Genomic DNA, 27108 nt, shown 5'->3' on the forward strand with positions numbered 1-27108 from the left:
AAACTTACTAAGGCCCAGAACCAGATCTCAAAACCCTGGCTGCCCTCAGGGCCAAGCGAGAGGGCCGTCAGGCTTGGCTTGACGGTCCCCGAGTGGGCCTAGCCGGGCGACATTCAGTTTACACGCGTCTATTGTGGACCGAATAATGTTGTTTCACTCACTCACTACCGCTGGCGCAGTGGCTCTAGCAAACAAGTTAACGTACATTTTGACAATCATTACAAAATTGGGTCTTAGCATTCCCTGTTTTTATTTTTCAGTCACGAAATGTGCCAAATCAAACTGGAACTTACTAGTTTACGTAGTTTACAGTATTAAAGAAAGTTTGTAAAAACGATCTCGTAAGTTAATCAAATGAATATATGTTATGCTGCGCTGTGCTTCGAGCAAAGTGCTTTTTCTGATCGCGTGCAAGTCGTTACGATTTGCGATAACATTTCCTTTGACAAACCATTTGACAAACCTTTTTTCCCGTGATATCATGAGTACTTGCCAATGTACCCAACATTGTCGCGCCAACCCTTATCGCTAGACCACATTCGCCGTTACGTAGCTTTGTCAGCCTGATATTGAGATAAAGTGTGATCGCTGGACAGCATACACAGCCTACGGCCATTGCCCAACCAACATTGTTATCCCAACGGACACGCCAGCCGATTATTGTCTTCGACATGGCCTGGCACTGTCAATGTGATATGACGAGTGGCACTGTTTGTAATGAGTATAGCGTCACATTTCCTTCGCATATGTTTTAAAGTTTGCGATAATAAATTTCAGTTGTTACGCTTTTCTCTCGTATGTTCGCTCTTTTTGTCTGCTGTTTCCGGGGTGCTTTACACTTTTAGTCACCCTCGCGCCTTCACCAATGCGCTCTGCTCTTTCGGGATCTCACATGAGATTAAACTCAAATGCGCGAATGAACCTTTGCATTACACTACATGGCCTTTTTTATTTGTTAAACGTTTTCTCTCTAGGTTACCATGAAGGGGGACGACATCGTCATCACCGGTTTCTCGGCCTATTTCCCCCAAGCCGATCACCTGGTCGAGTTCAAGGAGAAGCTCTACGCGGGTGTGGAATTGGCCACCGAGGATTTCTCGCGATGGCCTCCAGGTGCGCTTGGAACATTTTTCTATTTTAATAGAGATTCGGTCACACGTTGAAGGAGAAACTGTTTTGCTCCTTAAAAGTCCCCGCAAACCTTGTTTTCATACAATGTGTGCGACAGTGCGCAGTGTTTGCTCAACATCAAGAACCACACTGTAAATTACTGCAAGGACGTATATAAAATACTTCAGCATTTTACGCTTTTATTAGCAAGTAAAAGAGAATTGAATATTTCATGACATAATTACCACATTGAAAAGTATCAGCGAACACAATTCCCCAGCTGGATACTTACTTTCACCTAACCTGCGCAGTCAACATTCCAGCGATGTGTCTATGTTCCTAACTAAATACCAGTGTGTTATATTAAATTATAGCGTGTTTATCTGAAATAATGTAAGTGAATTACGAACTGTTATCCTTTATGGCGAGACCTGCAATATGCCTGTGTGCCTGTACTGTATGTTTGCGATATGGAAAAGCCCACTCCGATAGCGATAGCACTTCTCAATGCAATCTTTCTTGCGCGACATTGGTTTTTAACAGCGGAGCCGTTGAGGCTTTTCGTTCTGCGTGCGGCGTTCGCGAAAACTCAGCGGGTATGCGCCACTGAAAGGGGCATGTGCGCCACGGAGCTCCTAGGATAGCCATCGATGCCTAGTGATAACCGAATTGATAACCAATCAATAGCTTATAGATAATTGATCAATAACTAATAAATTCTAGAAAATACTTCGATGTGCTTAGCATGGTCCAAATACAAGTTGAAAGGCTTGTGATAGCCGATCGATAACTACTCAATAACTAATTATTTTCCGATCAGTAGCATATAAAGTACACAAAATGCTTGGATGACTTTAGTCTGGTTCAAATACATGAACGATACCTTGTGATGACCAATAGCCAGACAATAATTACCTGTTAATCGATCAATAACAAATACATTGCAGAAAATGCTTGGATGAACTTAGCCTGACCAACAAATGCATGACCCATACGTTGTGTTAACCAATCGATAGCCAATAATTATTCACCAATTACTCATTCTTTAAAAAACGTTATCGTGCTTACCCAAGCCGTACACACGATGTGCCACGAAAGAAAGGGGAGAAAGGGAAAAACGAAAGAGTTAGCAACCGATCCAAAAGGCTCAGATGGCGATGAAGAAGCGGTTAGAAGACCGGACAACGGTGCGATTACTTGATGGCATAAAATGGATTGTAGTAACGATGCATTCTATTGCTGTACTTGTATTAAAAGCCAAATATTGCAGAACCCGCTACCTGCGATTCAGTTCCTATCGAGTGTTTCGGCCAATATTTCAATTATGGCCGTTTGAGCAATTCCTTGAGGAGGATCTCAGGAATAATCGTAATAAAGACACCTGAATCTTAATGTTACTGACACTCAGGAGCACACATTCCGTTTCACAAATACTATCTGAAACGTCGTGAACACGTTTGAACCTAACGGGGTGTTATCCCCTACTGCTTAAACTCATATCTTGTAAAGATGAAATTAAGACCACTATCGGAACGGAGACAGTACTCGAATCGAGAACAACTTCTACTCTTCTCGTTCAACTGGTTGGGGTACAGTTTAGGACAGGTGAGAAATTCCCGTGTCCACAACCGGAGAGCAGAAAGTAGACTGACGTTTCTCTTAAGGACACTTGAATCTGCCGAGTCAGGCAACAATAAGCGCAACTGAATTGCCGGGTCGGGCAACAATGTCATTTAGGTTCTCGGGTCACTGCCTCAATAAAAAGGTACCGAAAGCTGAGATAACCGGCACGTCGAGAAACGGAACGAAATTCCCCTAAAAGGAACAGTAAACAACCCCGAGGTACAAAAATTGTAATGAAGATGAATTTGGTATCCCGATCCAGATTGTCGACTGTCATGTGCATAGCGCCTGCGCGCGCCACTCGGCTGTGTATATATGTAGGAAGACGTTTCTGAATAAAGCTTAGTTGCGAGTAGCGCCTGTGCTGTACATCAGTGTTCCTTCTTAGTCCTTGTCGATTTTCGCGCTAGCCAATTTTGAAGAAGATGAATACGCCTACTTTTGCTCTGTGAACATTCTCCCGCAAGAATTTTGCGAGCACGTGCTATAATAAGGTAGTTACAGGGGATAGAACACCTCCTTCAGCTGGTTTCGAATTTTCGCGCGGCATCGCCACCCTTCTCCGACACAAGGTGGGGAACGCGTAGCCCGTCGTCGTAACTCCGCCCACTTCGGGAGTGTGCAAGACGTCAGCAAGTGACGTTATCAGCGAGCTCAATCAATAGCAAGGCACTTGACGCGGCTCCTGGTTGTTTATTGTTTACATTGCCGCACGAGCTCCGTAACTTGACAGCAGTTTTCGGCTCTTCGGTATATTTAAACCTTTGTGACAGTTCAGAATGCCGCAAGAATGCGTGCTTGCTTTCTAAGACGACGAAGGGGCGCGAGAGAAAAAGCATTGAGAACTCCGCTTGCCGCGCGTGCAATGAGAAAACCGACCAAGCGCGACCCGTCCGAGCTACCAGAGATTCTGCCGTTTTCCGCTCGATTTGCAGGCGACAACTGAACAACGCTTCCTCCACGTGTTGCTCATGTCGAAGGCGAAGTGCGTGCAGTTGCTAGGAGAATACACGCGCGACAACCCGACAACTGCGTTGTAACTGCGCGGCCAAAACCGCATCACGGCAGGGCCAAGAAACAAGGCGCAGTTCTGTAGCGGTCGATGGGAACAGGAACTCACTCAACTTGTTAAGACCCAGTTTAGACCAATGGACGAGCTCAGAGGTACGTCAAATTGCCAATGGTTAAGTTTGCGCGTCACTGCGCGTACGAGGGGGATTCTTCAGGCGAAAGAAAGACGCTCAGGAATTTCTTTTCGAAATGGAGGGTCTGCGCGGTGGGCAGCGCTGTAGTATTCGGAAAATGTGATCGCCGCGGTGTACTGTACAAATTGGCGAGCTTGTTTGGTGGGTGTAAAAAGAAAGTGGGAGCCTGTTTACGGGCCCTTCAAAGTCCTAAGTGGCAGTAGTTCAGTCGTCGTAATGGTGATAATCAACTGACTCTCGTAGAAGAGAAAGAAAGAAACGACAGATGGTCGCCACAGACGGCTGAGATCTAGAAGGCAGGGACTAAAATGACGAAAGGAGAGAGGCCAGAAAAAGTTAGATGAAGTGGTTTCGCAATACATCGACACACGTTCACTTGTTATTGCTTAGAAAGTCAATATCTATTTACGCGAGACCGCACCAAAAGAACCCTCGTGTGGAGGAGTCACTGGAGCCTTGATAGAGTCGCGTCGCAGGAAGATTTGCGTCACTGTTTCCAGTGTGGTAAAATAAGCACATGGTTGTAGTAGTGGGTGTAGGAAAAAAGCTGGTCGAACGCAGAACGTAGCATCTAGCGCTCTTGTGCTGCCAGGGGTGTAGCGAGTGGTTTGCTGACTGCGGAAAAGCCTTCCTGGGGCGCGAATTGATGACCTATAGAGAGCTGCGGTTGCGCTGATTTCGAGGTAATTCATGATTGTTAGGCGCAGCCGCAGTAGAAATTAAGCCTAATTTCTATCCCGTTCTGTCCATAAAACCTGGCTGACAATGCCGCCTTCAGTTGTGAATAGAGATGCTCTACCATGCCGTTTCTCTGGTTAGCATCCCGAGGTGTTGCAAGATTGAATATGAGCGATTGTATTCTTGGAAACTTTCGCAGGGCACGCACGCCGTCACGACAAGTCTCCCCTGGACATTTGAACACAAACTTTGCAAAAATATAGTGGGCAGCATGCTCATGTAAATATTTATAGTATTTTCTCCAAATTTGCGCCCTCGTTTACACGTTCTCTAGTTGTGTGTTGCAATGCAATTGAATGTTATTTCAGCTCCTGTTTAATGTATGACGGTTCTGTCACACCCAGCACCATTTAATGATCGTCAACCACGATTGTACATTTGTTAAAGGGCCCGGGCGCTGATCCGAAAGTCGTGCGTTCGGTCCAGGCGTCGGCGATCACATTTCTATAGAAGCAAAATGCCAGAGGCCGGTGTACCCTATGATGTTCGTGCATTTTAAAGAGCACCAGATGGTAGAAATTACATGAGCCCACCCTATGGCATGCCTGATGAACACATTCTCATATTGCGCATGTAAAAGTCAGAAATTATTACTAGGGAAAACATTTGGTTGGCTTTCCTTCACAATAAATAAAGGAAGTGTACTTTTGCAGCTAACTCCACGAATATGTTTTTTTTTGCTGTTGCGCAGGATACAACGGAATGCCAAGAGTTCACGGAAAGATCAAAGACCTGACACGCTTTGACGCAAACTTCTTCTCTACTTACCCGAAGCAGGCTCACGTGACGGACCCACAGTTGCGATTGTTGTTAGAGACGTCGTATGAAGCCATCCTGGATGCCGGTTACGACCCGGAGACGTTTCGGAAGCGAAAGATTGGTGTCTTTATCGGGAACTCGGTCGCCGAGTCAGGCGAGGCATTCAAGCTGGACACCGCCAGAGGGGACGCCTATACCATACTGGGATGCCACAGGGCTATGTTCTCCAACCGGATTTCATACTCCCTCGACCTTCAAGGTAGAGAAAGCTCGCACTCAATATTACGGAAGGTCAGCCATTAAAAGTAAAGTTCAGTGTATGCCTCGAGGGCAACAAAGATGACTTCCTGCTCAGGAAATTTACGGGAATTTACGTCGATTTAGAGGCGCCTTGCGCCTCAAGACGACGACTCCGGACTGGTAATAGTCCTATTAGCACATCATAGAACAGTTTGTACGAAACTAGTGCTTACATCGGAAAACAGAACATGGGTGACGCGTCGCGTGTAACTCGCAGCTTCCATAATTTTGCCATTTGCGCATATGTTAAATATGAGTGAGAAGAAGCACTTCAGACGCGTCACAAGACACCGTATCTACGTGTAGTCAGCCTTAAAGGTAGGCGACTATTGAGCACCATTGACGAATTTTTTTCCTTATATTGCTTTGCGGCGTAATACCTGGCGTGACCATTCCGTTCTACCAGCTTAATGTAAACGCGAAAAACTATTGATATGACAGGTAGCGAAAGTTATCTGTACTGCTGCCATGACTTTGTTAAGCGTAGAGATAAAAACAGTTTTAATATGTCAACTTTCCAAATCTGAATCATTGAGTTGTTGTCCTGGTCAGCGAAATGGCGATGTATACCTTTGAGCAACGGAGTTAGGAACCATCCCTGTGGAAACCAGGAACAATGGTAACCTCCAACGCGATACATCGTACCTCCATAAATAATGCTTTTTGGCAAATAAATAAAGGTGCTTGGGTGGATTAGTGCATTGACACGGATTTGTGTACCTCGCATAAAAACATTTTCTGTAGCAACTGTTTATGGAGCGAACTGTCTGAACCACGTGGAGGCCGATAACTTTTCTACGCTTAATGATAAAACTTTGCAGGCTGTTGCAGTGCTCGTTGGTCACAATTATCGTAATCAACATAAAAAAGAAGTTCTTCTCATATTAGTCATCTCACTGCCGCTTATGCTTAGCAACACGAACTTAAAACTGCACTCGCAAGCAACCAGCTGCGATGCTGCGCAACCGCGTTTATTATTTTCAAGTTTCATTTTCTACCTCTCCGTGGCTTCTACGTTATAAATTTTAAATGAACTAAGAGGAAACAACGAAAAACAAATAACACACGCTCCATCATTTCACTGCTCATATCATTCGCGAGAGCATAAATGCATTTTTTTTTTTACTTTTTTAGATCTCATGAGACGTAGCTGCCTTTTCCAAAAGCAAGTTAGTATAAGATGACGGCTTCTTCAAAGAATTAAAAATCATCTAAATGTAAGAGCGACATATCCCACGCACTATGGAAATTGATGCTATATAAGGCAGTCATCGAGGCTCCGCAATTGCCGCATATCTAGCTATGCGACTAGTCTTTCGAGGCGGCTCTACGTGGCTAGTCATATACGTCGATTACACTGTGATGCCTAAAGGGAAGCTTACACTCCCGGGCAACGGGGGGCTCACCTTAGAGATCATGCAGTAGCCCACCTCTTTGCTGAAAAGTGCGCGATAAGCCACACTAACGTGCATATCACAAGCAGCCTTCCATAGCGCGATTGTGCGAGGTAATAATATAATAATATCTGGGGTTTAACGCCCCAAAACCACGATCTGATTATGAGAGACGCCATAGTGGAGGGCTCCGGAAATTTCGACCACCTGGGTTTCCTTAACGTGCACCTAAATATAACTACACGGGCCTCAAACACTCTTGCCTCCATCGAAAATGCAGCCGCCGCGGCCGGGATTCGTTCCCGCGACCTTCGGGTCAGCACTCGAGCGCCATAACCACTTGACCACCGTGGTGGGGCGTGCTTTTGCGAGGTCGGGCATAATGTGCTAATAGACTACATTCAAATACTTAGGCCTAACAGTTACTTTGCAAAAGTGAAAGCTGATCAGCCTCTAAGCACTGCTGAATAAACAGCAGTGTCTAGACAACTACACGCCTCTGTAATTTGAAATAGACGTTTGAAAGTAGACCATGAACGAGGTCACATTTTCTTTGTCGATGCCCCAGGACCGAGTATGACTATCGACACGGCTTGCTCGTCAACGATGACTGCCCTGAGCGAAGCCCTGCTGGCGATTCGGTCAGGACGCTGTGAGGCCGCCATCGTGGGAGGAGCCAGCGTAACCCTCGATCCACACTTCATGAAAAACTTCCAGACATTGGGCGTGCTGTCAAGCGACGGAAAATGCAAGCCATTTGATATAGACGGTGAGAGTTGATCTGAATGCAGAAATTAGGAAAGGCAGATGGAAGAACAATTAAAGACTGGGGCGCAAAATACGATAATTATCCTGTTGTCGGGGCGAGACAGTAGGTCAAGCAAAGTGGGAAAGGTTAGCAACTAGTCGTGCGATCGACTTCTTCAGTAAAAAAGGGCTGATAATGTCAGCTGATGCGAACAACGTCGTGGTAGTTAGGCCTCAAAAGCCTTTGAACACCCCCTATAGAAATGAATAATGGTGTTTTATCATGGTGCAAAAATAACTTATTGAAAATCAACCCAGTTAAAACAACTTTTACGCTATTTCACTCGTCCCAAAAAAAAACGTCATAATATCACCCGAAATATACGTGGATAACTGCGTCATTACCCCGTTAAGTTCATTAATTTTCTAGGTGTCACATTAGACCCTCAACTGAAATATAACATTCACGAAATTTCTGTCATCCAGAAGAATGCTTTTGGCATCCGCGTACTCATTCGCACGAGGCATTGTTTTCAGCAACACATTCTAAAATCACTTTACTATGCTTTCATTAACAGTCACCTTACTTACTGCATTTCATCCTGGGCCAAAACCTACACCACACACCTGAAATCTCTCATGCAGCTTCAGAAAAGAACAGTCCGAATTATCACACATAGTTCTTACACAGCATCAGCAGCACCCCTCTTTAGCACTCTCTTAATGCTACCCTCTATTTCCATCTTTCAACTCAACCTTGGAATTTTATTATTCAGAAGTAGAATTGGTGACATTCCCACTGACATACTTCCCTTAACACATTTCCACAATACTAATAACACACGGTTTTTTGGAAATAGTAGCCTTCTGCTTCCAAAAGAAAGCACTAACTACGGCAAAATAACAGCCTTGTTTTCTGCAATTTCTTCCTGCTACTCACTACCTTCAATTATTAAATCAAGCCCTTCATTGCATTGTTTCCGGCGGCATCTAAAACAGCTCTTACTAACAACATGCGACACCTGAATATATAAATATATATATAAATATACACACACACACAGATATGTATATATATATATATATATATATATATATATATATATATATATATATATATATTATATATATATATATATATATATATATATATATATATATATATATATATATATATATATAGTACTTGGGTATGAAGATCAATGGGTGCGGTACGATAGATGAGTGAGAAGAAGGACTCACGTACGAGATGTAGTTTTATTAACGTTTCGGCTGGTGGGCCAGCCCTCGTCAGGCTGGCCCGCCAGCCGAAACGTTAATAAAACTACATCTCGTACGTGAGTCCTTCTTCTCACTCACTTATATATATATATATATATATATATATATATATATATATATATATATATATATATATTGTAATGACGAAGAACGACAACGGGGCTCTGGCCGTTAATAAAACGTTAATAAAACTACATCTCGTACGTGAGTCCTTCTTCTCACTCACTTATATATATATATATATATATATATATATATATATATATATATATATATATATATATATATATATATATATATATATATATATATATATATATATATTGTAATGACGAAGAACGACAACGGGGCTCTGGCGCGAGAGCAGGATGCGCGAAGAAGAGAAGAACGAGGTTCAGAATAGAACAGCCGGCCTAGTGAACAGGCGCTGTGTCTATTTCTCGGTGTCTTTTCTTCACAATGGCGCAGTCTGCGAGCTATCAACCGTAAGTGCGCCCTCGTGGCTCATCGCTGCGGACCTTCCCTCCAAGGAACGATTATGCAGCCCGTCTCGCTACTACTGCCGGAAGCACCTGCCGGAAGCACCGAGGCCAATCTGACCGTTACCGAGGATGGAGCTCAGGAGGGGTTCCACCTCGGGGCAGCAGCTCGGGTGTTCAACAACCTGCCCTCCAGCGGACATAGAGCTCGCGAGGCGCAGCGCCCCCCTGGTACAGCTGTACCCTGTAGCTGCTCCACGGGCAGCTTTACGGAGTGCCCTGCGGCAGTCATTCACACTAGCCGCAAGATGTCCTCCTCCCCACAGGTGTCAGACTCCGCGTCGATACCTGCCCGACAACGACTCTTGACACAGACTAACACCGTCTCCGAGCCACAGCAGCCGGCGAGCCGGCCTCCATGTTGGCCAGTGCTAGAGTGCCTGAAGGCGTCGGCCTACTGTGTGACGACTTCACCTCCCTCGCTACAAGCCGGAGACGATGCACTAGCCACCACTCCCGGTTTGGCCAACAGCCAGGAGTAACATAATCCCCGGACGTCGCCGCAGTCATTGCCCGAGTGGGATGACTCTCGCCAATTGCCAAGTGCCGTCTCCATAAAAGAACCTGGAATGCCTATGCCCATGCCGCCTGGGGACGATGTAATCGAGAACCTACCGGTGCAACCCATGTTTGCACCTGATTACAATGGGTTTGACCAGGATGGCTTGACCGCAAGTCGCACATTGTCAAGAACCACCAGCTCGTTCACCAGTACGAGATCAGCGATACTGCAAGAGCACGACTTGCCTCACAAGCCAGTACGTGAACTCTGCTCTGCGATGCCACAGATGCCTAGTGTAACACCCCGTCGCCCCTTCACGCACAGCGAACGGCGCAGAAGTCCCCGCTCAGTGTGGACTGTCGTGGCACTGCAGCCCATATTCGCTGCCGTGTCTTCCCAACTGCGACGGGATAGTCATGATCTGCAACCGATGCGACAACTCCGCATCAGCCAGTGCCACCTGCTAGCTCCATATTCTACGGGTGACCACAGGCATTCATAGCGTGGAAGAGACCTGCATCGACCACCCCGGTACAGCCAGTGTCGTCCACCAGAATGTTTGGCAGCTCAGCAGGACAAGTCACGGCGTATACAACACCGACCACCGCGACACAGTCAATACCGCCCGCCGGAACTACGTTTGGCACCTCATGAAACCAAGTCACTGCGTGGCCGAGATCGGCCACCTCGATGCAGCCAGTGCCGCCCACCGGAGACACTGTCGGCAGCTGCGGCCGCTCGCAGTCGTGGCCGAGTGTAATGACGAAGAACGACAACGGGGCGCTGGCGCGAGAGCAGGATGCGCGAAAAAGAGAAGAACGAGGTTCAGAATAGAACAGCCGGCCTAGTGAACAGGCGCTGTGTCTATTTCTCGGTGTTTTGTCTTCACTATATATATATATATATATATATATATATAGTTGAAGAAATGAAGGAGCACACTTACGAAAATTGCATAATATTTTTACTCATTTACGTTTCGGCCGTGGCACGGCCTTCGTCAGAATCATATATATATATATATATATATATATATATATATATATATATATATATATCAGTTTAAATATGAATACATGCATTTATGTGTATGTATACATATATGCACATATAAGTTATGACGTGAAAACTGTGTTAGTTAGTGATAAGTATGTGTTACGTTATAGTCATCTAACCCAATTAGTTATCCCCTGTTTTACCACTTGCATGTAAATATTTTGAACAACAATAAGTTTCAATAATAATTTTCATTACTTTCATTTTGTTTTATTCCCTTGCTGTTTTTTCCTCAGTTCCCAGTCTTTGTTCTACATTTTTATGCATGTGTTCACAGGAGGTCCCCCTTATAGTTTTTACTTTCGGTCCTCCTTCTGTATTATATCAATTTTCTACTTGCATTGTATTGTATGGAATATATTGAATAAACTCTCTCTAAATATCCGCAATTTAGAACAGCCTATAAAAGCAGCAGGTGAATTAAATAAAAAAGAGCTGCTAAGTAAAAATAGTTGAGCGAGCATCCAGGACTGATTGTTGTAACCACACTTAATTATGCCGTGACCCAAGAAACATTCCTTCCTTGTGAAGGTGGTTCCGAAAACGGCAGAACAGATATTATTCGACATTTCATTTCGCATGGTTTCAAAGCACAGATAAGTGTGGTGGACAAAATATGGTCACCCACCGTAATAGTTTGGCGAGTGAGCTGCTGCGCTGCTGATCTCGACGTCTCTAGTTCTATGCCCAGCCACGGGGATTACCTTCCGTTGATAAGTGCAGGCACAGTCGTGCACTTAAGGGAGCCTCTATTGCTCAACAAATTTTGTGGATTGTGTAAACCTGAGAAAATTGCTTGTTGCATTGACCGAGACCACAGTGTTGATGCCCCATAAAAAGACATTTATATTTTTATTTGGGCTTTCAAAGTGGTGAAAGAATATTACCGGTACCCCCATGCGACCGTACTGTGTGTCAATGAACCTGCGTAGCAAAAAGCACACGAAGGTCAGCAAATGTTGCCCGAAACAAGAATGTTTTAACTAATGTTGTATTTTGAACAGTTCCCGTAGCTTTATCTAACGTGATCGACTAATATTTTCTGTTTTTGGCGCATTAAAAATTGGCATCGCCTTCAAATTTGTCTGCCTGAACTCGTTCGAGGTCCTGCTGCAGCTGTAGGCGTAACGCTGTTCTTTCTTTGGGACATCATTTGTCCCGAACAAAGAAATATTGCTTACGTTAGTAACTATTGTTTCATTGTACTGAAATCACATTATGACACAGTGAAAGCTTCCCGAGTGAGCTGCCCTCGGTGAAGGCTTCCTTGGTGCTTCCTCAGCGTAAGTTTGCGTAAGCTGCCTACGCCGCTCCTCGTCTTGACTGGCTGCTTCACTTCACTACTGACCCACGTAATGTTAGCTCGCGCGTGCGCGCTGTCGCCCACCAGATCAGAAAAGCGAGCCACGAGAGCAGGACTGCAGGCGCTGGTTGATTACACACAGTAAAATAACGTCATACTTTCGCCACAAGACCGAAGCAACGAATGCGATAACAAAAAAAAATGTTAGACGAATAAGGGTGGCAGCTATCTCCTTTATCTGATCTGATCTAATCTAACTCTTCAAAACACCGGCGTCAGGGAACACGGCCGCCGCCACAGCGACTGAAGCTATCGTAGAGCCGCCTATCGCTTCAACGCAAGAGGGGCGGAGAGAGGAGATGCCGTGCAGAGCTGTCAGCCGTCTGTTCATCCCTGTCGAGGCAGTGCACGCACCAGCGTGCGCGTTCATGCTAGTTCGATCAATGTTCATAGTTTATACTCGAGCGACGCAGCTCCCCCTTCCGGCAACACTTCATGGTGCTTCGCGCGACGGAGTCGGACAGCGCGTTTCATCTCTGATTGCGCCGCGTCCGCCGGCAGCATTTGCACGCTTTCACTCGCACATAGAAAATAGGACGCGCAAGCGATGTTATCGAGTTGGGCTTTATACAAACTGTAATGGAAACGGCGATGCAGAAAATGGGCATCGAGTGTTCATATAATTGCTGTCACAATGAAATACTCATCGGCCAATAGTAGCTCGGATGCCCGCGGCAATTTGGAGCCGTGCCTGTGAGTTCTCGGTCGGCAGGTGTTTTTGCGCTTGTCTCAGTCATTAGAAAGGACACGCTTTCTCTCAACGTAGTCTGCATTGCTATATTTAGGTAGGACATTGATTTGTTCAGCAGTGTACGGTGTATCAAGAACAGATAATTTTCGTATGCCTAATGGAGTTCCATAATTGGATGACTCGTCATGTTCCGTCTCGTGCAACAGTTCCTCTACAAACAGAAGATACTCCACCTTAATATCATCTACGTGACCGCCCATCTTTATTGCCGTCGACATGCTCGGGGTGATTGAGCTTAATGGAACTAACGCCCAGCCCGAGCATACATTTGCGAAGAAGCGACTGTATGCGAAGAGATCCCATCAAGCAGCGCTGGTCACTGAATGCGGCGCCTCGCTTGCCTGACTTCAGAGCACCTAGCGGCATTGCTGCGCCTAAGCGGCCCTGTCCGGCCAGCGAAACACGCCGCGCTCATCACACCTACACATTCTGGCCACCCTAGTCAGGAGCCAGTGCCTTTATGATTCAGAGCATATGTGCCCTTATGTCACATTAGCACGTATCCATTGAAAGGGAGTTGCTAGGAATAGCGGCATGGGCAGCGGGTCGGCAAGAGGGGTGAAGGTGGTCGAAGCTCTGGGTGCACCCGAAATTGCTGTTGAATAAAATGCAATACTGCATAACAGTTACGCGCCCCAGATACATGTTCATTAGAGATACCTAGGCACTGAAATTGTATCCATAAGTATTTATTGCCGTATTTACCACTGATTCCCACACAGCGGAGAAGTACTTGCTCGCACTCTGCCTTGGGAAGGCAAATTGTACGGTCACATCAGGTCGGCCGGAGTCTTCTCAAATAACGTTCATGCGAGGTATTTACGACTGTATACAAGAGTACCCAGGGAAATGGAGGTCTAGGTGAAGGATTCTGCCATGTTCGTGCCCGCACATTCTCACCACCAAAACTTCTATTTTCCAATGCAGGCGGTGGCTACGTTCGCAGTGAAGCTGTCGGCGCATTCTTCCTACAGAAATTCTCTGACGCCCGGCGTGTATACGCAAAAGTTGTCAACGCCAGCACGAATTCAGATGGTTACAAGGAACTAGGTGAGTCATCTAGGCCATATCTGAACTACCGCTGCGTCGAATGCGTATACTAATGCTGCTTAGAAACGCATGCTCTCACATGATGCGGAATCTCGCCTACTGCGGTTTTAAGTAGGCTTAAGCGTTATATTTCGGACGCGCTAGTTCTGCATAAGTTGTTTATTTGAAGTTCGCAGCGTGTGCGAAACAACAGCGTCTTACACACAGTTTTCTCCGTAGAGTGCAAAGTGTTTAGACACATTCCTATGTTGAATGGTTATACTTAGCTACATATTTTTGACATATACGGAACAAATTGAGCTGTGAGCCGCTCTCGGCAATTGTTATTTTTTGTGTTCGCCAAAACTTTCCCTTCTGCGGGGTGATTGCGGAATCTCATTGCAACCCCAATTACGTGCGCACAACGGGTGGTACCTTTGTCACCGATATTCACTTTTCATTCGCTGGTCTCTGCTATGCCAGCGGGACACCTAATTATAAGTTGCTGTCGACAGCATGTGTCAGATTATATATTATGGGATAATCAATTCACAATACTACCGGACGAATAGCAGCTGGGCGCACAAAATGACAATGCGACAACCAGCGGCAAAGAAGAGGAAAATAGAAAGTGTGAGATGGCAAGAAGGGGTTCCCGACAGGAACGGTGTCTCTATTGCGCGTATTTCAGAGGCAGCTATCGAACACACTCGATTAATATAACAAGTAAATTAAAAATTTGGTTGATTATTCGAAGGATGCTTGCTTAATTTTTAAACCGTGATGTGCATGGATGGTTGACTACTGTAAGAAGAGGATAACGTGCAATATGGTGTTGTGTTCATGAAATAATGTTCCAAAAGTAACATATCCGCTATTACAAATGAAAAAAGGACTGATGTTTGAATCTGCACTTCGCTGTCCTAAAGACGATAATAACATTGTTAACACCACTGTTGTCGTCGCGAGACACATCGTTTTCTACCGAGGATCAGCCATGATTGATAACCCGACCTATGTAAAGCGATTATTGCAGCCACGAGATTCGAGCACTTCGCCCAGGACATTCTCTGGTGGTGTTTTTATCATATGATCTTATTGTGGATCCCACATACTGTTGCACTTAGTGGACATAATCGAGATTTCCAAGCACATGGGCACCAATTGCATAGAGCTGAGCTTTCCGAGTAGTCAAGAAAGAACGTGTTAGCGGAGTGGTGAGATATTGGCTAAAGTCACTAAACATCGAGGGGGAAGGCGATAGGGTGTTATACGTAAGTACAAGTGACGCGTACAGCTCACTCGGTCTTGTTTCTCTCAGGTGTCCCGTTTCCATCGTCCGTCGGCCATGAGAAGCTTCTCCGTGACTCATACGCTGAGGCCAACGTGGACCCAGCGAAAGTGGTTTATGTTGAGGCGCATGGCACTGGGACCAAGGTTGGCGGCACGCAGGAGTTGGAGGCAATCAGCAACGTTCTGTGCTCACCAGAGCGCGAGAAACCACTCTTGATCGGGTCTGTTAAAAGCAATATGGGTCACTCTGAGAGCGCCTCCGGTAAGTTGTTTGTGGCTACTCAAGCGTCTTTGCATAGTCCACTAGCAAAACGCAGCGACCATTTTGTTATATGTCAGACCATATCTTAGTGTAATGATTGCTTCGCACGACGGTAATGCACAATTTCTTAACGGTACTATGGTGAGCGGTGGTGTCAGCCTAATATGTAATTACCAGAACTAGTAGTTAGAGCTCACTAATACTGACAGTGTTGCTGCGTGCTAACTGAGGTCGGCTAGAGCATCCTAACTCACGGAATATGGCCATGTATTTGCTGATATTAGCTAGAGTTGGCTCGGTAATTGCAAATCTTCGCTAATGTGGTCATATGTTAGACACATAACGCCTAGTGCGGGCTAAACCATGCAAAGTGTAGGCAAACTACAACTTCCACAAACTACATTCCAAGGCTAAATGTATTTCCTACGTAGTGTGGTTCATCTCTCTGTGGACTAATTGGGATGCAACTTGTATCCCTTGTAAAGACCTAAAACATTTCTATGCAGACTAAGCGAGAAAAATGTCCGTCTTTCCGTCTGCCTGTCACGTAAGACGATTATCTACAGAAAAAACATGCATGAATAAAACAAAATTAATATTTCTCTCGGGGTTCGGATTGAACACTGCGCCCCTCCCCGTTCCAAAGCCAAGTGGCTTAACCACTGACCTACACCGAGACCCGTAGCCAAGAATTTTTTTTCCATGGAAAAGGGGGCTCACTTGCTGAAGGCCTTGACAATTTGAGAAAAACAACTATATTAAGTACTTACTTTCTGTAAAACACCCCATCCATCATAAGTGCAAGAGGGGAGGGGAGGTCCTACGGCCCCTCCCCTTGGTTATGGCCCTGACTACACACATTTTTTTGTTCTTTATTACCAGGTTCTGACTTTACGCAACAGACAGACGTAAGCAAAATTTGGCAGGAAACACAAGAACACTCGTAGACAGCGACGATATAGTCTAAAAAAACGCAACCGTTCTTGACGGGCGTGTTTGAGTATTTAAAATCGCTTCAGTGAACCAGGTAGTCTCAGTAGACACGCGTATTGGTGGTTCGTCCTGAATTTTATATCATTGTCTTACCGTACATACTCGTGTATTGTCCGCAGGCTTTTCTCCGAGATTTTAGGGGGGTGGGGGTGAGTCGCGGGTGCGGCTATTACACAGAAGACAACTTTTTTTCGTACATGTTTTCAGTGTTACTTGGCTCTAATTTAGAGCGGTGCTCGCTTGTACAGGGAGAAGCGAAAAAAGAACCTTTGTCACTTTCACGCTGTTGTACCAATGTTATGCCTCGCCCTCGTCTAACTCCTGCCCTTAGGCGCCCCTTTCTCAAGCCGTGCTATGTTCCATCGTATTTGGTTGACATAGCCAGGACCTTGAAGGTTTTCATCACTGTCTTCAAAGAAACTACACCTAACGCTTCAAATATTCAGAGCCGCTCGTGCCAGCGGAGCCATGTACTGAGAGCCCAGCAATAACTGCCTGAACTTGTTCTTGTTCACCTACAACTACGGCTCACATCCACTGTGGGGGATTGGCGAAGAATTGAGTGGTCTTATAAAATGTTATAGTACTTTAGAAGGGGGGTTATAGAATGGAAACATTACAAATTTCATAGAAAATTTTGGCGATGGATGTAATAAGTAAAATAATTAATAATCATAAAATAAAAGAAATCAATACCGTCGCTCTAAATATATATATATATATATATATATGTTTGCTTCGCAAAGAAGGATAATATAGATGAGCTTGTTAACCGATTGGTTTCATTCAAGCAATCCCTCGCAGCCCCGCAAGCGTTCGCATTGTAGAATCAAGAAATGAGGGTCCGAAAGACAAAAAAGCTAAACTCACTTTTTTTTTTCTGAGGTTCCTTCCTTTTCCTTCAATGGTACACATACATATGGGATGCCCTCTTCAGCCGTTCGGTCGGTGGTCTTTTTTTTTTTTTTTTGCTGGACGACAGCGCCTCAGAGGCAGCCTCTCGATCTCTAAGTGCTTCTGCTACCTGAAGGCACCAGAAACGTGGCACGGTTGCCTTGTTTTCCCCCCCAGAAAAATAAGATTCTCACATCGCACAAAGTATAACACTGGTAATCTTCTCAGAAATACATGGCTAATAAACGCGCAGCCAATACACTTGTAGTTCTTAATATTTTTTTTTTTATTTTATTTGGGGGGTATGTATTTTTTATCAAAGTTCTGGGTGCGGCTATTGCAAAGGTGCGGTCATTATATGAGCATATACCGTATATATGTTACATATTCGTCAAATACCCTGAGGCGTAGCGGCTGATACATGCTCGCTTTTCAATGCGAAGCATTTCTTAGCGAACCAAAGGCACTTCTATCTATCTATCTATCTATCTATCTATCTATCTATCTATCTATCTATCTATCTATCTATCTATCTATCTATCTATCTATCTATCTATCTATCTATCTATCTATCTATCTATCTGTCTGTCTGTCTGTCTGTCTGTCTGTCTGTCTGTCTGTCTGTCTGTCTGTCTGTCTGTCTGTCTGTCTGTCTGTCTGTCTGTCTGTCTGCCTGCCTGCCTGTCTATCTATCTATCTATCTATCTATCTATCTATCTATCTATCTATCTATCTATCTATCTATCTATCTATCTATCTATCTATCTATCTATCTATCTATGTGTGGGTGTTCTGTGATCCCATACCTTCGACTAGACCAAAATTGACGTGGACGGTTAGGAAGGTTAGATGAATACGGCTGTCTGGTCATGACATGAATAACATGCAAATACTATCGCGTACGTCGCCAAACTCTTTCCTCCAGACACGTGTGGCATATACCCGTTTTACCACGGGCCCCGGTATACAGGTATGCGCCATAGGTGATTGACAGTTTATATCTGCGCAGGAACGGCGAGAGCAGGCATTGGTAATTTAAATGCGAGAGTTTTAAGAAGAACGGATATCTTAAGCGTTGACCCGAGAATCTAAACTATAAAAATGGGGATCTCAGCAGGAATCTGACCCAATCATTCTGAGTGGCAGTCAGCTATTCTACCACAGAGCCACGCCAGGTCTATAACTTGCTTCGGAAAAACACCCTATCCAGACGTAATGTCTGTGCAACGTGAGCTGTGATGGTAGTGCTGACTATTTTTTTAACAAAGCAATAGACAGTACACTACATACCGCTATGATACTGGCGCCATGTCAGGTTAACACCAATTGCGGTTCAAGTGTTGGCTTCGCTTTTATAGCAGTATGCGAAACCTTACATTTGTATTCGAATGATTCAGCAAGCTATATTCAAGCGGTGCTCGACTTCGGAGCAATACGCTAACGAAAGTGACGTATAGAATTCACATCATCCCGCCGTAAAGTGCGCCTCCTTTCGATGTTACTGACGTATGTGCTCTAGCGTAAGTGCTAACGCTGCGTCAAACCATAAGAACACAAGCTACCCCTTAAACGCCAGTGTTGTCGACGTGCCTGGTAAGCCCACGATGTCCACACTACTAGTATACTTACAAAAACACGTCACTTCACCTCGTAACGCTTGGCTCGCATGAAACCGAGTTCCACAAGGCGTGGGGTGTGGCGATTTTTTATATTGATTTTTCTTCTGCATTCACAACACTTGCGTTATTTTTGAGCCCATACATGTACATCATTAGTATCATCATCATCATCAGCCTGTCTACGCCCACTGCAGGGCAAAGGCATCTCCCATGTCCCGCCAATCAACCCGGTCCTGTGCTTTCTGCTGCCACGTTATACCTGCAAACCTCTTAATCTCATCTACCCACCTCATTTTCTGCCTCCCCCTCACACGTTTGCCATCTCTTAGAATCCAGTCAGTTGCACTTAATGACCACCGGTTATCCTGCCGACGTGCTACGTGCCCGGCCCATATCCATTTCTTCTTCTTGATTTCAACTATGATGTCCTTAACCCCCGTTTGTTCCCTGACCCACTCTGCTCTCTTCCTGTCTCTTAAGGTTACACCTATCATTTTCCTTTCCATCGCTCGCTGCGTCGTCCTCAATTTAAGTTGAACCCTCTTTGTAAGTCTCCAGGTTTCTGATCCGTAGATAAGTACCGGTAAGATGCAGCTGTTATATACCTTCCTCTTGAGGGATAGTGGTAGAATACCATTCATGATTTGATAATGCTTGCCGAATGAGCACCATCCCATCCTTATTCTTCTAGTTATTTCACTCTCATGGTCCGGCTCCGCGGTTACTACCTGTCCTAAGTAGACGTACTCCTTTACAACTTCCAGTGTCTCGCCCCCTATCGCAAAGCGCTGTTCTCTGCCAAGATTGTTCGACATTACTTTAGTTTTATGCATATTAATTTTCAGACCTACTCTTCTACTTTCCGTATCCAGTTCAGTAATCATGAGCTGCAATTCGTCTCCCTCGTTACTCATCATTGCAATGTCATCAGCAAATCGCAGGTTACTGAGATACTCTCCATTAACTCTTATCCCTAACTCTTCTCAATCTAGGGCCCCGAAAACCTCCTGTAAACACGCGGTGAATAACGTTTGAGAGATCGTGTCTCCCTGCCCTACACCGTTCTTTATTGGGATTCTGTAGCTTTCTTTTTGGAGGACTATAGTGGCTGTGGATCCGCTGTAGATTTCTTCTATTATTTTTGTATAGGCTTCGTCGATGCCCTGATTCCGCAGTGCCTGCATGAGTGCTGATGTCTACACCGAATCAAATGCCTTCTCGTAGTCTATGAAAGCTATGTATAGGGGTTGGTTGTATTCCGCGCATTTCTCTGTCACCTGATTGATAGTATGAATATTGTCTATAGAAGCCTGTACGAAATCCTGCCTGGTCCCTTGGTTGATTGAACTCTAATGTCGTATTAATTCTGTGAGCAATTACTTTTGTAAACAGCTTGTAGACAACGGACAGTAAGCTAATCATTAGTAACAGTTACTACTTATTTCATTACTACATTATACTTACGCTACTACTACAAACTCTATTACTAGCGTTTTTATAACATTACGGATATACAGTGAATGGCATATACTAACTATACTGGTATACTAAATTCTAAAAGCGTACAAAGTCAAACCAATTTGGTCGCATTGCTAGTGCTCAGCGAGATATCTGGTGCTCGATGCTCGAAATCGCACCTACCAGCAAAATATAAAATATCAAAACTTTGGGCCTTCTTCTCCACCCTGCCTACGCCAACTGCAAGTAATCCGGCAAGATACCCTAGCGCAGTGTTCTCATGGTTTTCCCGTTGCCAAAGAATGCTAATATAGCGACAAAGAGGTAAACAGACCACCACTAAACAGTAAAATAACGAAGAATACTTGGACATGACGACATCCTCGCGATCGGCATAACTCAAGGTGGATGATCAGGCGTAAGAAACAGACTCGATATCCTACCACTAAAAGGGCCTCACCGACATGCTGGAACGGTTTTGTTACGAGTCGCGCGAGAACAAGCCCATCCGGAGTGTTGCGCTCGTTTTTGATGAGCTACCCAGGAAAATCGTGGAACTGCGCAAGTAACTACTGACCAGATTTTAGGCAATCGCCCATTTTGTTCCTTGCGCTCCTATCGCGCCATTTTGATATGTAAGAATGAATTAAAGATTAAGAAGGGCTGTGTTTTATAGTGCCTATAAAAGGCCTATTTTTGGCTTTCGTGCCTAAATCCTTAGAAATGCGTATAAATGCTTATTTTCAAAATTGGCGATTATATAAACACTTTAGCCGGAAGGTTCGCTCTCGGGTGAAGTTTGAGACCGTTATTAATGTTGCCGTGCAACATTGATTGTTGGGAACTGCGGGGTTCAACCTAGTCCTCTAGTTAAATTAACTCCCGGAAACAACCGCTAGCAGCAGTGAAGTGAGACACTCCGGCGAGCATTTGCCGCCGCGCTCACACGGCTCAATGAGCTGGCGAATGCGAGACCGCGGAGAGCCGTCAGCGAACAGAGGCGAGGGAAGAGCAAAAAGAGAAAGAATAATGTGATGTGGACGCAGGTATTGTTTTCTTTGTAATTTACGTTTGAAGGTGTTCACTGCACAAGCGTAGCCAGAACATTTTTCAGGGGGTGGAGGGTTTAACCATACTTTATGTAAGTTCGTGCGTGTATGTGTGCGTGTAATATATACATATCCAAAACTGAGAAGTGTTAGGGACGAGGCATTGAATCCCCTTGAACCCCCCCCCCCCCCCCCCGCCTGAATACGATAGTGGTTCACTGCCAGGGGAGAAATTGGCTCTAAGCGATTCAACCAGGCCAATAGAGGCAATCCCTCCATTCTGACCTTACAGCAATCTGGCTATCTCCTCCTGCTCTGCCGTTCTCAGCCATGCCGAAAAGACACGCAGGAGTGTGTTGATTCGATAGCGGAGACTTGACTCACGTGAAGAACATGGGAGAGACCGTGTTCTGCGAGCCATGTGGGATAAAGCACGGCTATGTATAACTGATGGCGTCAATCTGCCATCTGAAGCAAGGCCATTTTTGTTTTCCTCTCGTATAAAGAGGTCGCGCACGTCTCCGTTTGAAATTATGTGAAAATCTATTGTTCCATTATTCACCATATTTGAGGCCTAAAACGTTGTTTTTCTGCCTATTTTTGGCTCTTAAAACGAGCTTTTTTAACGCCTACATACCCGACCTCCAGTAGCAACCCTCAGCTATTTGTCTCTTGGGGTTTTGTTTTATCGCTGATTTCACCGTCACATTTTTCACCCCACTGATACAGCCTCCCACGTAGTGTCTCGCCGACAACACATTAACCCACACGATAGAAGCTTGCAGCGGCATTTGTAGGCCTTTAAGGCATTTGTACGCATTTAAGGGCTGCACTTGATTGTCGCACATTTTCTCACTCGAAATAACAATGTGACAAGTGCACTGGTTTATTCTATTCGAGATATGTTTTTCTCACTTTGGCGCCAGTCTTCTTCCAGGTATCCCTGCTGTGGCCAAAGTAATTCTCGCCATGGAGACCGGCAAAATAGCACCCACTCTACACTTCACCGCGCCACACCCGGACATGCTCTCATTGGTCGATGGCCGCGTGAAAGTAGTGGACAGGGTGATGCCATTCGACGGTGGCATGGTAGGAATCAGCTCTCAGGGTATCGGTGGTGCGAACGCGCACGCTATCTTGGAATCCAACCCAAGCCGCCACGTCGAAAGCTTTCCACGTGAGAAGCCGCATCTCCCGAGGCTTGTTCTTATGTGTGGAAGGACCGAGGAGGCACTAATGGTGAGTTTCTTTCGGGGTGTTTGCTTGTTTTACTCGGGAAAACTGCTCCTCCGTTTGTGGGGATGCACGCCAACCCTCACATAGTGCAATACATAAGCTACCGCTACTGATTTAGTGAAGCGATGCAGCTCGTTCAGCATCATCGAACTCAAATGCAGCCCTACAGACCAAAACGCGATAAATTGAAATCGCGCCGCCATAATAACAGTGTAAGTTACGCCATACTTCCCAATCGCTGCAAGCGTCAGCCCTGGTCTGCCCAGCCGGGAGAGGCGACATAGCGCAAAAGCTAAATGCGACAAATCCTCACAGACTTTACCAGACGGATCGCGTGTTTGATATAGCCTTTAACTTTCACTGCCTCGAGATAATCAAACGTTAAGACGTCATAGAAAGCCACACCGACCACAAGCTGTAATCTCTATACTGCGTAAGCGAACAGACTATGGAAGTCTATGCTACTAGAATCGCGCTGCATATTTTCTAGAATATCCCATAATTTACGCGTTATTCCGCCACCACCATAATGTCGCGGAGTCGCGAAATCGAGGAGGGCAGCAGTCGGCGTGTCCAAGATGAAACACTTTGTTTGGCCGAACTTGTGGCCTAGAAACTGAAAGTCAAAGTACAGCAATGCACACTGTACACTGATAGCGGCGAACAGAGCGTCGGCCGTAAAAAAACTGATCATGGCTGGGACGCGCCGTCTTTTCTACATCATGCATCTAACTTATCAGTCTTATCACAGGTGGTCGCGCAAGCTCTCGAATAATCTAGACTATTCGCGTCCTGCGCGCAATCCTAACCGAGCGATCTACTAAAATCGCGAAGCTTCTCAAACGCTGCGGCGTGTTCTGCATCGAGCGTTGCTAACCGTCCTCGCGGATCAAACCCGAATGCATCAAAATAAAACAAGGAGCGGGGGTGGCAATATGGTTCAGAATGTACGCGGATAGGTCCCGAAAGTGCGCCTGCCACATGCGTGTTTGTGTGTGCCATTTAGTAATATCCTATGCTTTCTCGATCGTGGGCTTGTCGGTGATCAGCGATTTCTGATACTCAAATCTGATATTCCATCGAAGTTATCGAGGTAACGTCATTTCACGTTGCCACGTTTAAATCTTGTCTGGAAATGAAAGCATGGCCGTCGTTGTTGCCTGCACCCAATGAAATGGTGCGCTGGTAAACACATAGTCGTAAGGTCCTATTCCCGGCATGGAGGAAGAAAATTGTGGCAGGGAGCATTGCCCATTGCGAAAGAAAGAAAGAAAGAAAGAAAGAAAGGAAGAAAGAAAGAAAGAAAGAAAGAAAGAAAGAAAGAAAGAAAGAAAGAAAGAAAGAAAGAAAGAAAGAAAGAAAGAAAGAAAGAAAGAAAGAAAGAAAGAAAGAAAGAAAGAAAGAAAGAAAAGCACACACCCAACTTCGCTTGCCACTCTTTTCTCGATGGGGCATGGGGTCCTGAGTTTTTTTCCTTGTATTCAAGCTGCGAAAGTGTGCGGCGCTGTACTGGTACCGACTATCCCGGCCGCGGCGGGCAGAGTTTCGGTGGAGGCGAAAATGCATCGGCCGGCGTACTTCGATTTAGGTGCACGTTAAAGAACCCCGGGTGGCCGAAATTTCCGGAGCCCTCCACTATCGCATCCCTCAAAATTACATCGTGGTTTTGGTACGTTAAAACGCAACACTTAACATTATTACTGATACAAACTGGCTGTGTTACAACGCTTTGTGAGAACTGAACTTTTCGCCATGCTCCCCGCAATAAATTGAGCCCCATTGTACGCTTCGCGGCAAGTATAGCGGAAAGTAGCATTTCTGCTATAGGCACCCACAGTCATGGGTCTTGCTAACAGGAGCGTGTAATTTCCTAGTATCGCCTGCATGTCTCATCACAAATGAATTTTCAGCTGTCTGGTATTTCTCCTAGTTCACTGCCGTTATCCAGGGGTGGCGCAGCCCAGCACTTTTCACTAAGCATCGAAGTCGGTAGAACTGAGCAACACGCGATGCAATGTCATTCCACGCCAACTGTCCCAGACTTGGCGCTCGACCATCTGCGATTTGAATGAAAAAAATTGAGGACTATCTACCCAAAGCCAGAAGCCTTCCGCCAAAATATTTTTGGCAAAAAAAAAAAATTTTCAGTGTCGCAAACCCTATGTGAAGTTTTTCGGAAAGCTCGAAACTATGGCTCGGAAAATGCGTTTTCAAAAAAATCTCTTCTTCATATATTAGGCTAGGACAAATTTTTTCCTACGTAACGATCGTAGGCTTCTCACCTAAAATAAGTTTCACGAACGTTTACGCTTTCGTGGGTTTTTCATGCGGCCTTAAATATTTAAATATGACTCATATTGGGGACTTTTTCATTGAAAGGCGACATTCAGTGAAATGTAATATTTTGATTTAACTGATTGCCTGGAAGTTTTACTGTAGCCCAAAAATAGTTTGAGACGTATATGGCGTGAAATGGTGTGTAGAGCTGGCAACAAAGTTGAAAGAAAGTTCATTTTTGCACATGTTTAGTCGTAAATTTAACATTGAGGTGCTCCTAGTAAAATTATGCTAAATAGCGCATTGACTAGCAACATTAGTTGTCTACTGACTGAGAAAGTTTTATCAAATTACTTTTTGTTTTAAGGAAGAAAAATATTTTTGAAGTTGTGTTCTGCTGATGTCTATTTTTGCTCGTGTTTTCTCTTTGCAGAAACGCGTCCAGCGGTTAGTACAACCTACATGGGCGCGAGGTTCGCCACGGAACAGCTAGACAACATAATAATCACTGCCCGTGCTTATTCGAATGCTTTTACTAGCGAGTATTGGCCTGAGTAAAAGAGAAATACGAACTCCGCTAGAGTGAATTTAACCACATGCAGCTGTCCATTGAAGGCGGGCATAGTGTCCTTACGCAACAGCGGGAAGTGACACCGACGCGTGCAACAACCCGTTGCCTGCGCACAGATATAAAAGAAGAAATTCAGTTGCTGAAATATGAAACGCATGTTGTACTTTTGCACCAATTCACGGTCCCTGGTCAAACATCATCACTTACATACGATTCACTTATATACTCATCACTTATAAACATAGGCGTGCGCACACGGGGGGCAGGGGGGCGCCCCCCCCCCCCTAATCACCTAAGAGGGCGGGCGCAAATTCTGCCCCATACATTGACCTCCTTGTCACCTAAGAGGGAGGGGGAGGCGCAAAATCTGCCTCGTACATTCACTTAGTAGGGGGGGGTGCGCTGCGATGAACCTTCGCCCTCCCCTCCCCCTTATGGGGAACCCTGCGCACGCCTATGCTTATATACGATTGTGTTCGTCACAAGTGCAACTGATCTGCTTTGTTAAAGCAACTAATCTGTTCCTTTTGCCACTTTTATATCTGTACGCAGTCAACGGGTTGTTGCACGCATCGGTGTCACTTCCCGCTGTTGCGTAAGGACACTATGCCGGCCTTCAATAAACAGCTGCATGTGGTTAAATTTATTCTAGCGGAGTTCGTATTTCTCTTTTACTTAGGCCAATACTCGCTAGTAAAGCATTCGAATAAGCACGGCCAGAGATTATTATGTTGTCTAGCTGCTCCGTGGCGAACCTCGCGCCAATGTAGGTTGTACTAACCGCTGGACGCGTTTCTGCAAAGAGAAAACACGAGCAAAAATAGACATCAGCAGAACACAAATTCAAAAATTTTTTTCTTCCTTAAAACAAAAAGTAATTTGATAAAACTTTCTCAGTCAGTAGACAACTAATGCTGCTAGTAAATGCGCTATTTAGCATAATTTTACTAGGAGCACCTCAATGTTACATTTACGTCTAAACATGTGCAAAAATGAACTTTCTTTCAACTTTGTCGCCAGCTCTACACACCAGTTCCCGCCATATACGTCTCAAACTAT

The 27108-nt window shown here is 45.1% G+C and overlaps 1 protein-coding gene across 1 annotated transcript in view; it reads left to right on the forward strand.

Moving 5' to 3' along the window:
* The first annotated feature begins 963 nt into the window (after positions 1–963).
* Positions 964–27108, forward strand: part of LOC119398658 (fatty acid synthase-like) — a 154653-nt gene continuing 128508 nt past the window's right edge. The window contains exons 1-6 of the mRNA XM_049417381.1: positions 964–1113; positions 5368–5694; positions 7698–7898; positions 14296–14418; positions 15719–15952; positions 22903–23204. Of these exons, the coding sequence (XP_049273338.1) occupies positions 981–1113; positions 5368–5694; positions 7698–7898; positions 14296–14418; positions 15719–15952; positions 22903–23204 (1320 nt within the window). The 5' untranslated portion in view covers positions 964–980. The remainder of the gene's footprint in view (positions 1114–5367; positions 5695–7697; positions 7899–14295; positions 14419–15718; positions 15953–22902; positions 23205–27108) is intronic.

Source organism: Rhipicephalus sanguineus, chromosome 7 (genome assembly GCF_013339695.2).
Source record: "Rhipicephalus sanguineus isolate Rsan-2018 chromosome 7, BIME_Rsan_1.4, whole genome shotgun sequence".
NCBI lineage: Eukaryota > Metazoa > Arthropoda > Arachnida > Ixodida > Ixodidae > Rhipicephalus > Rhipicephalus sanguineus.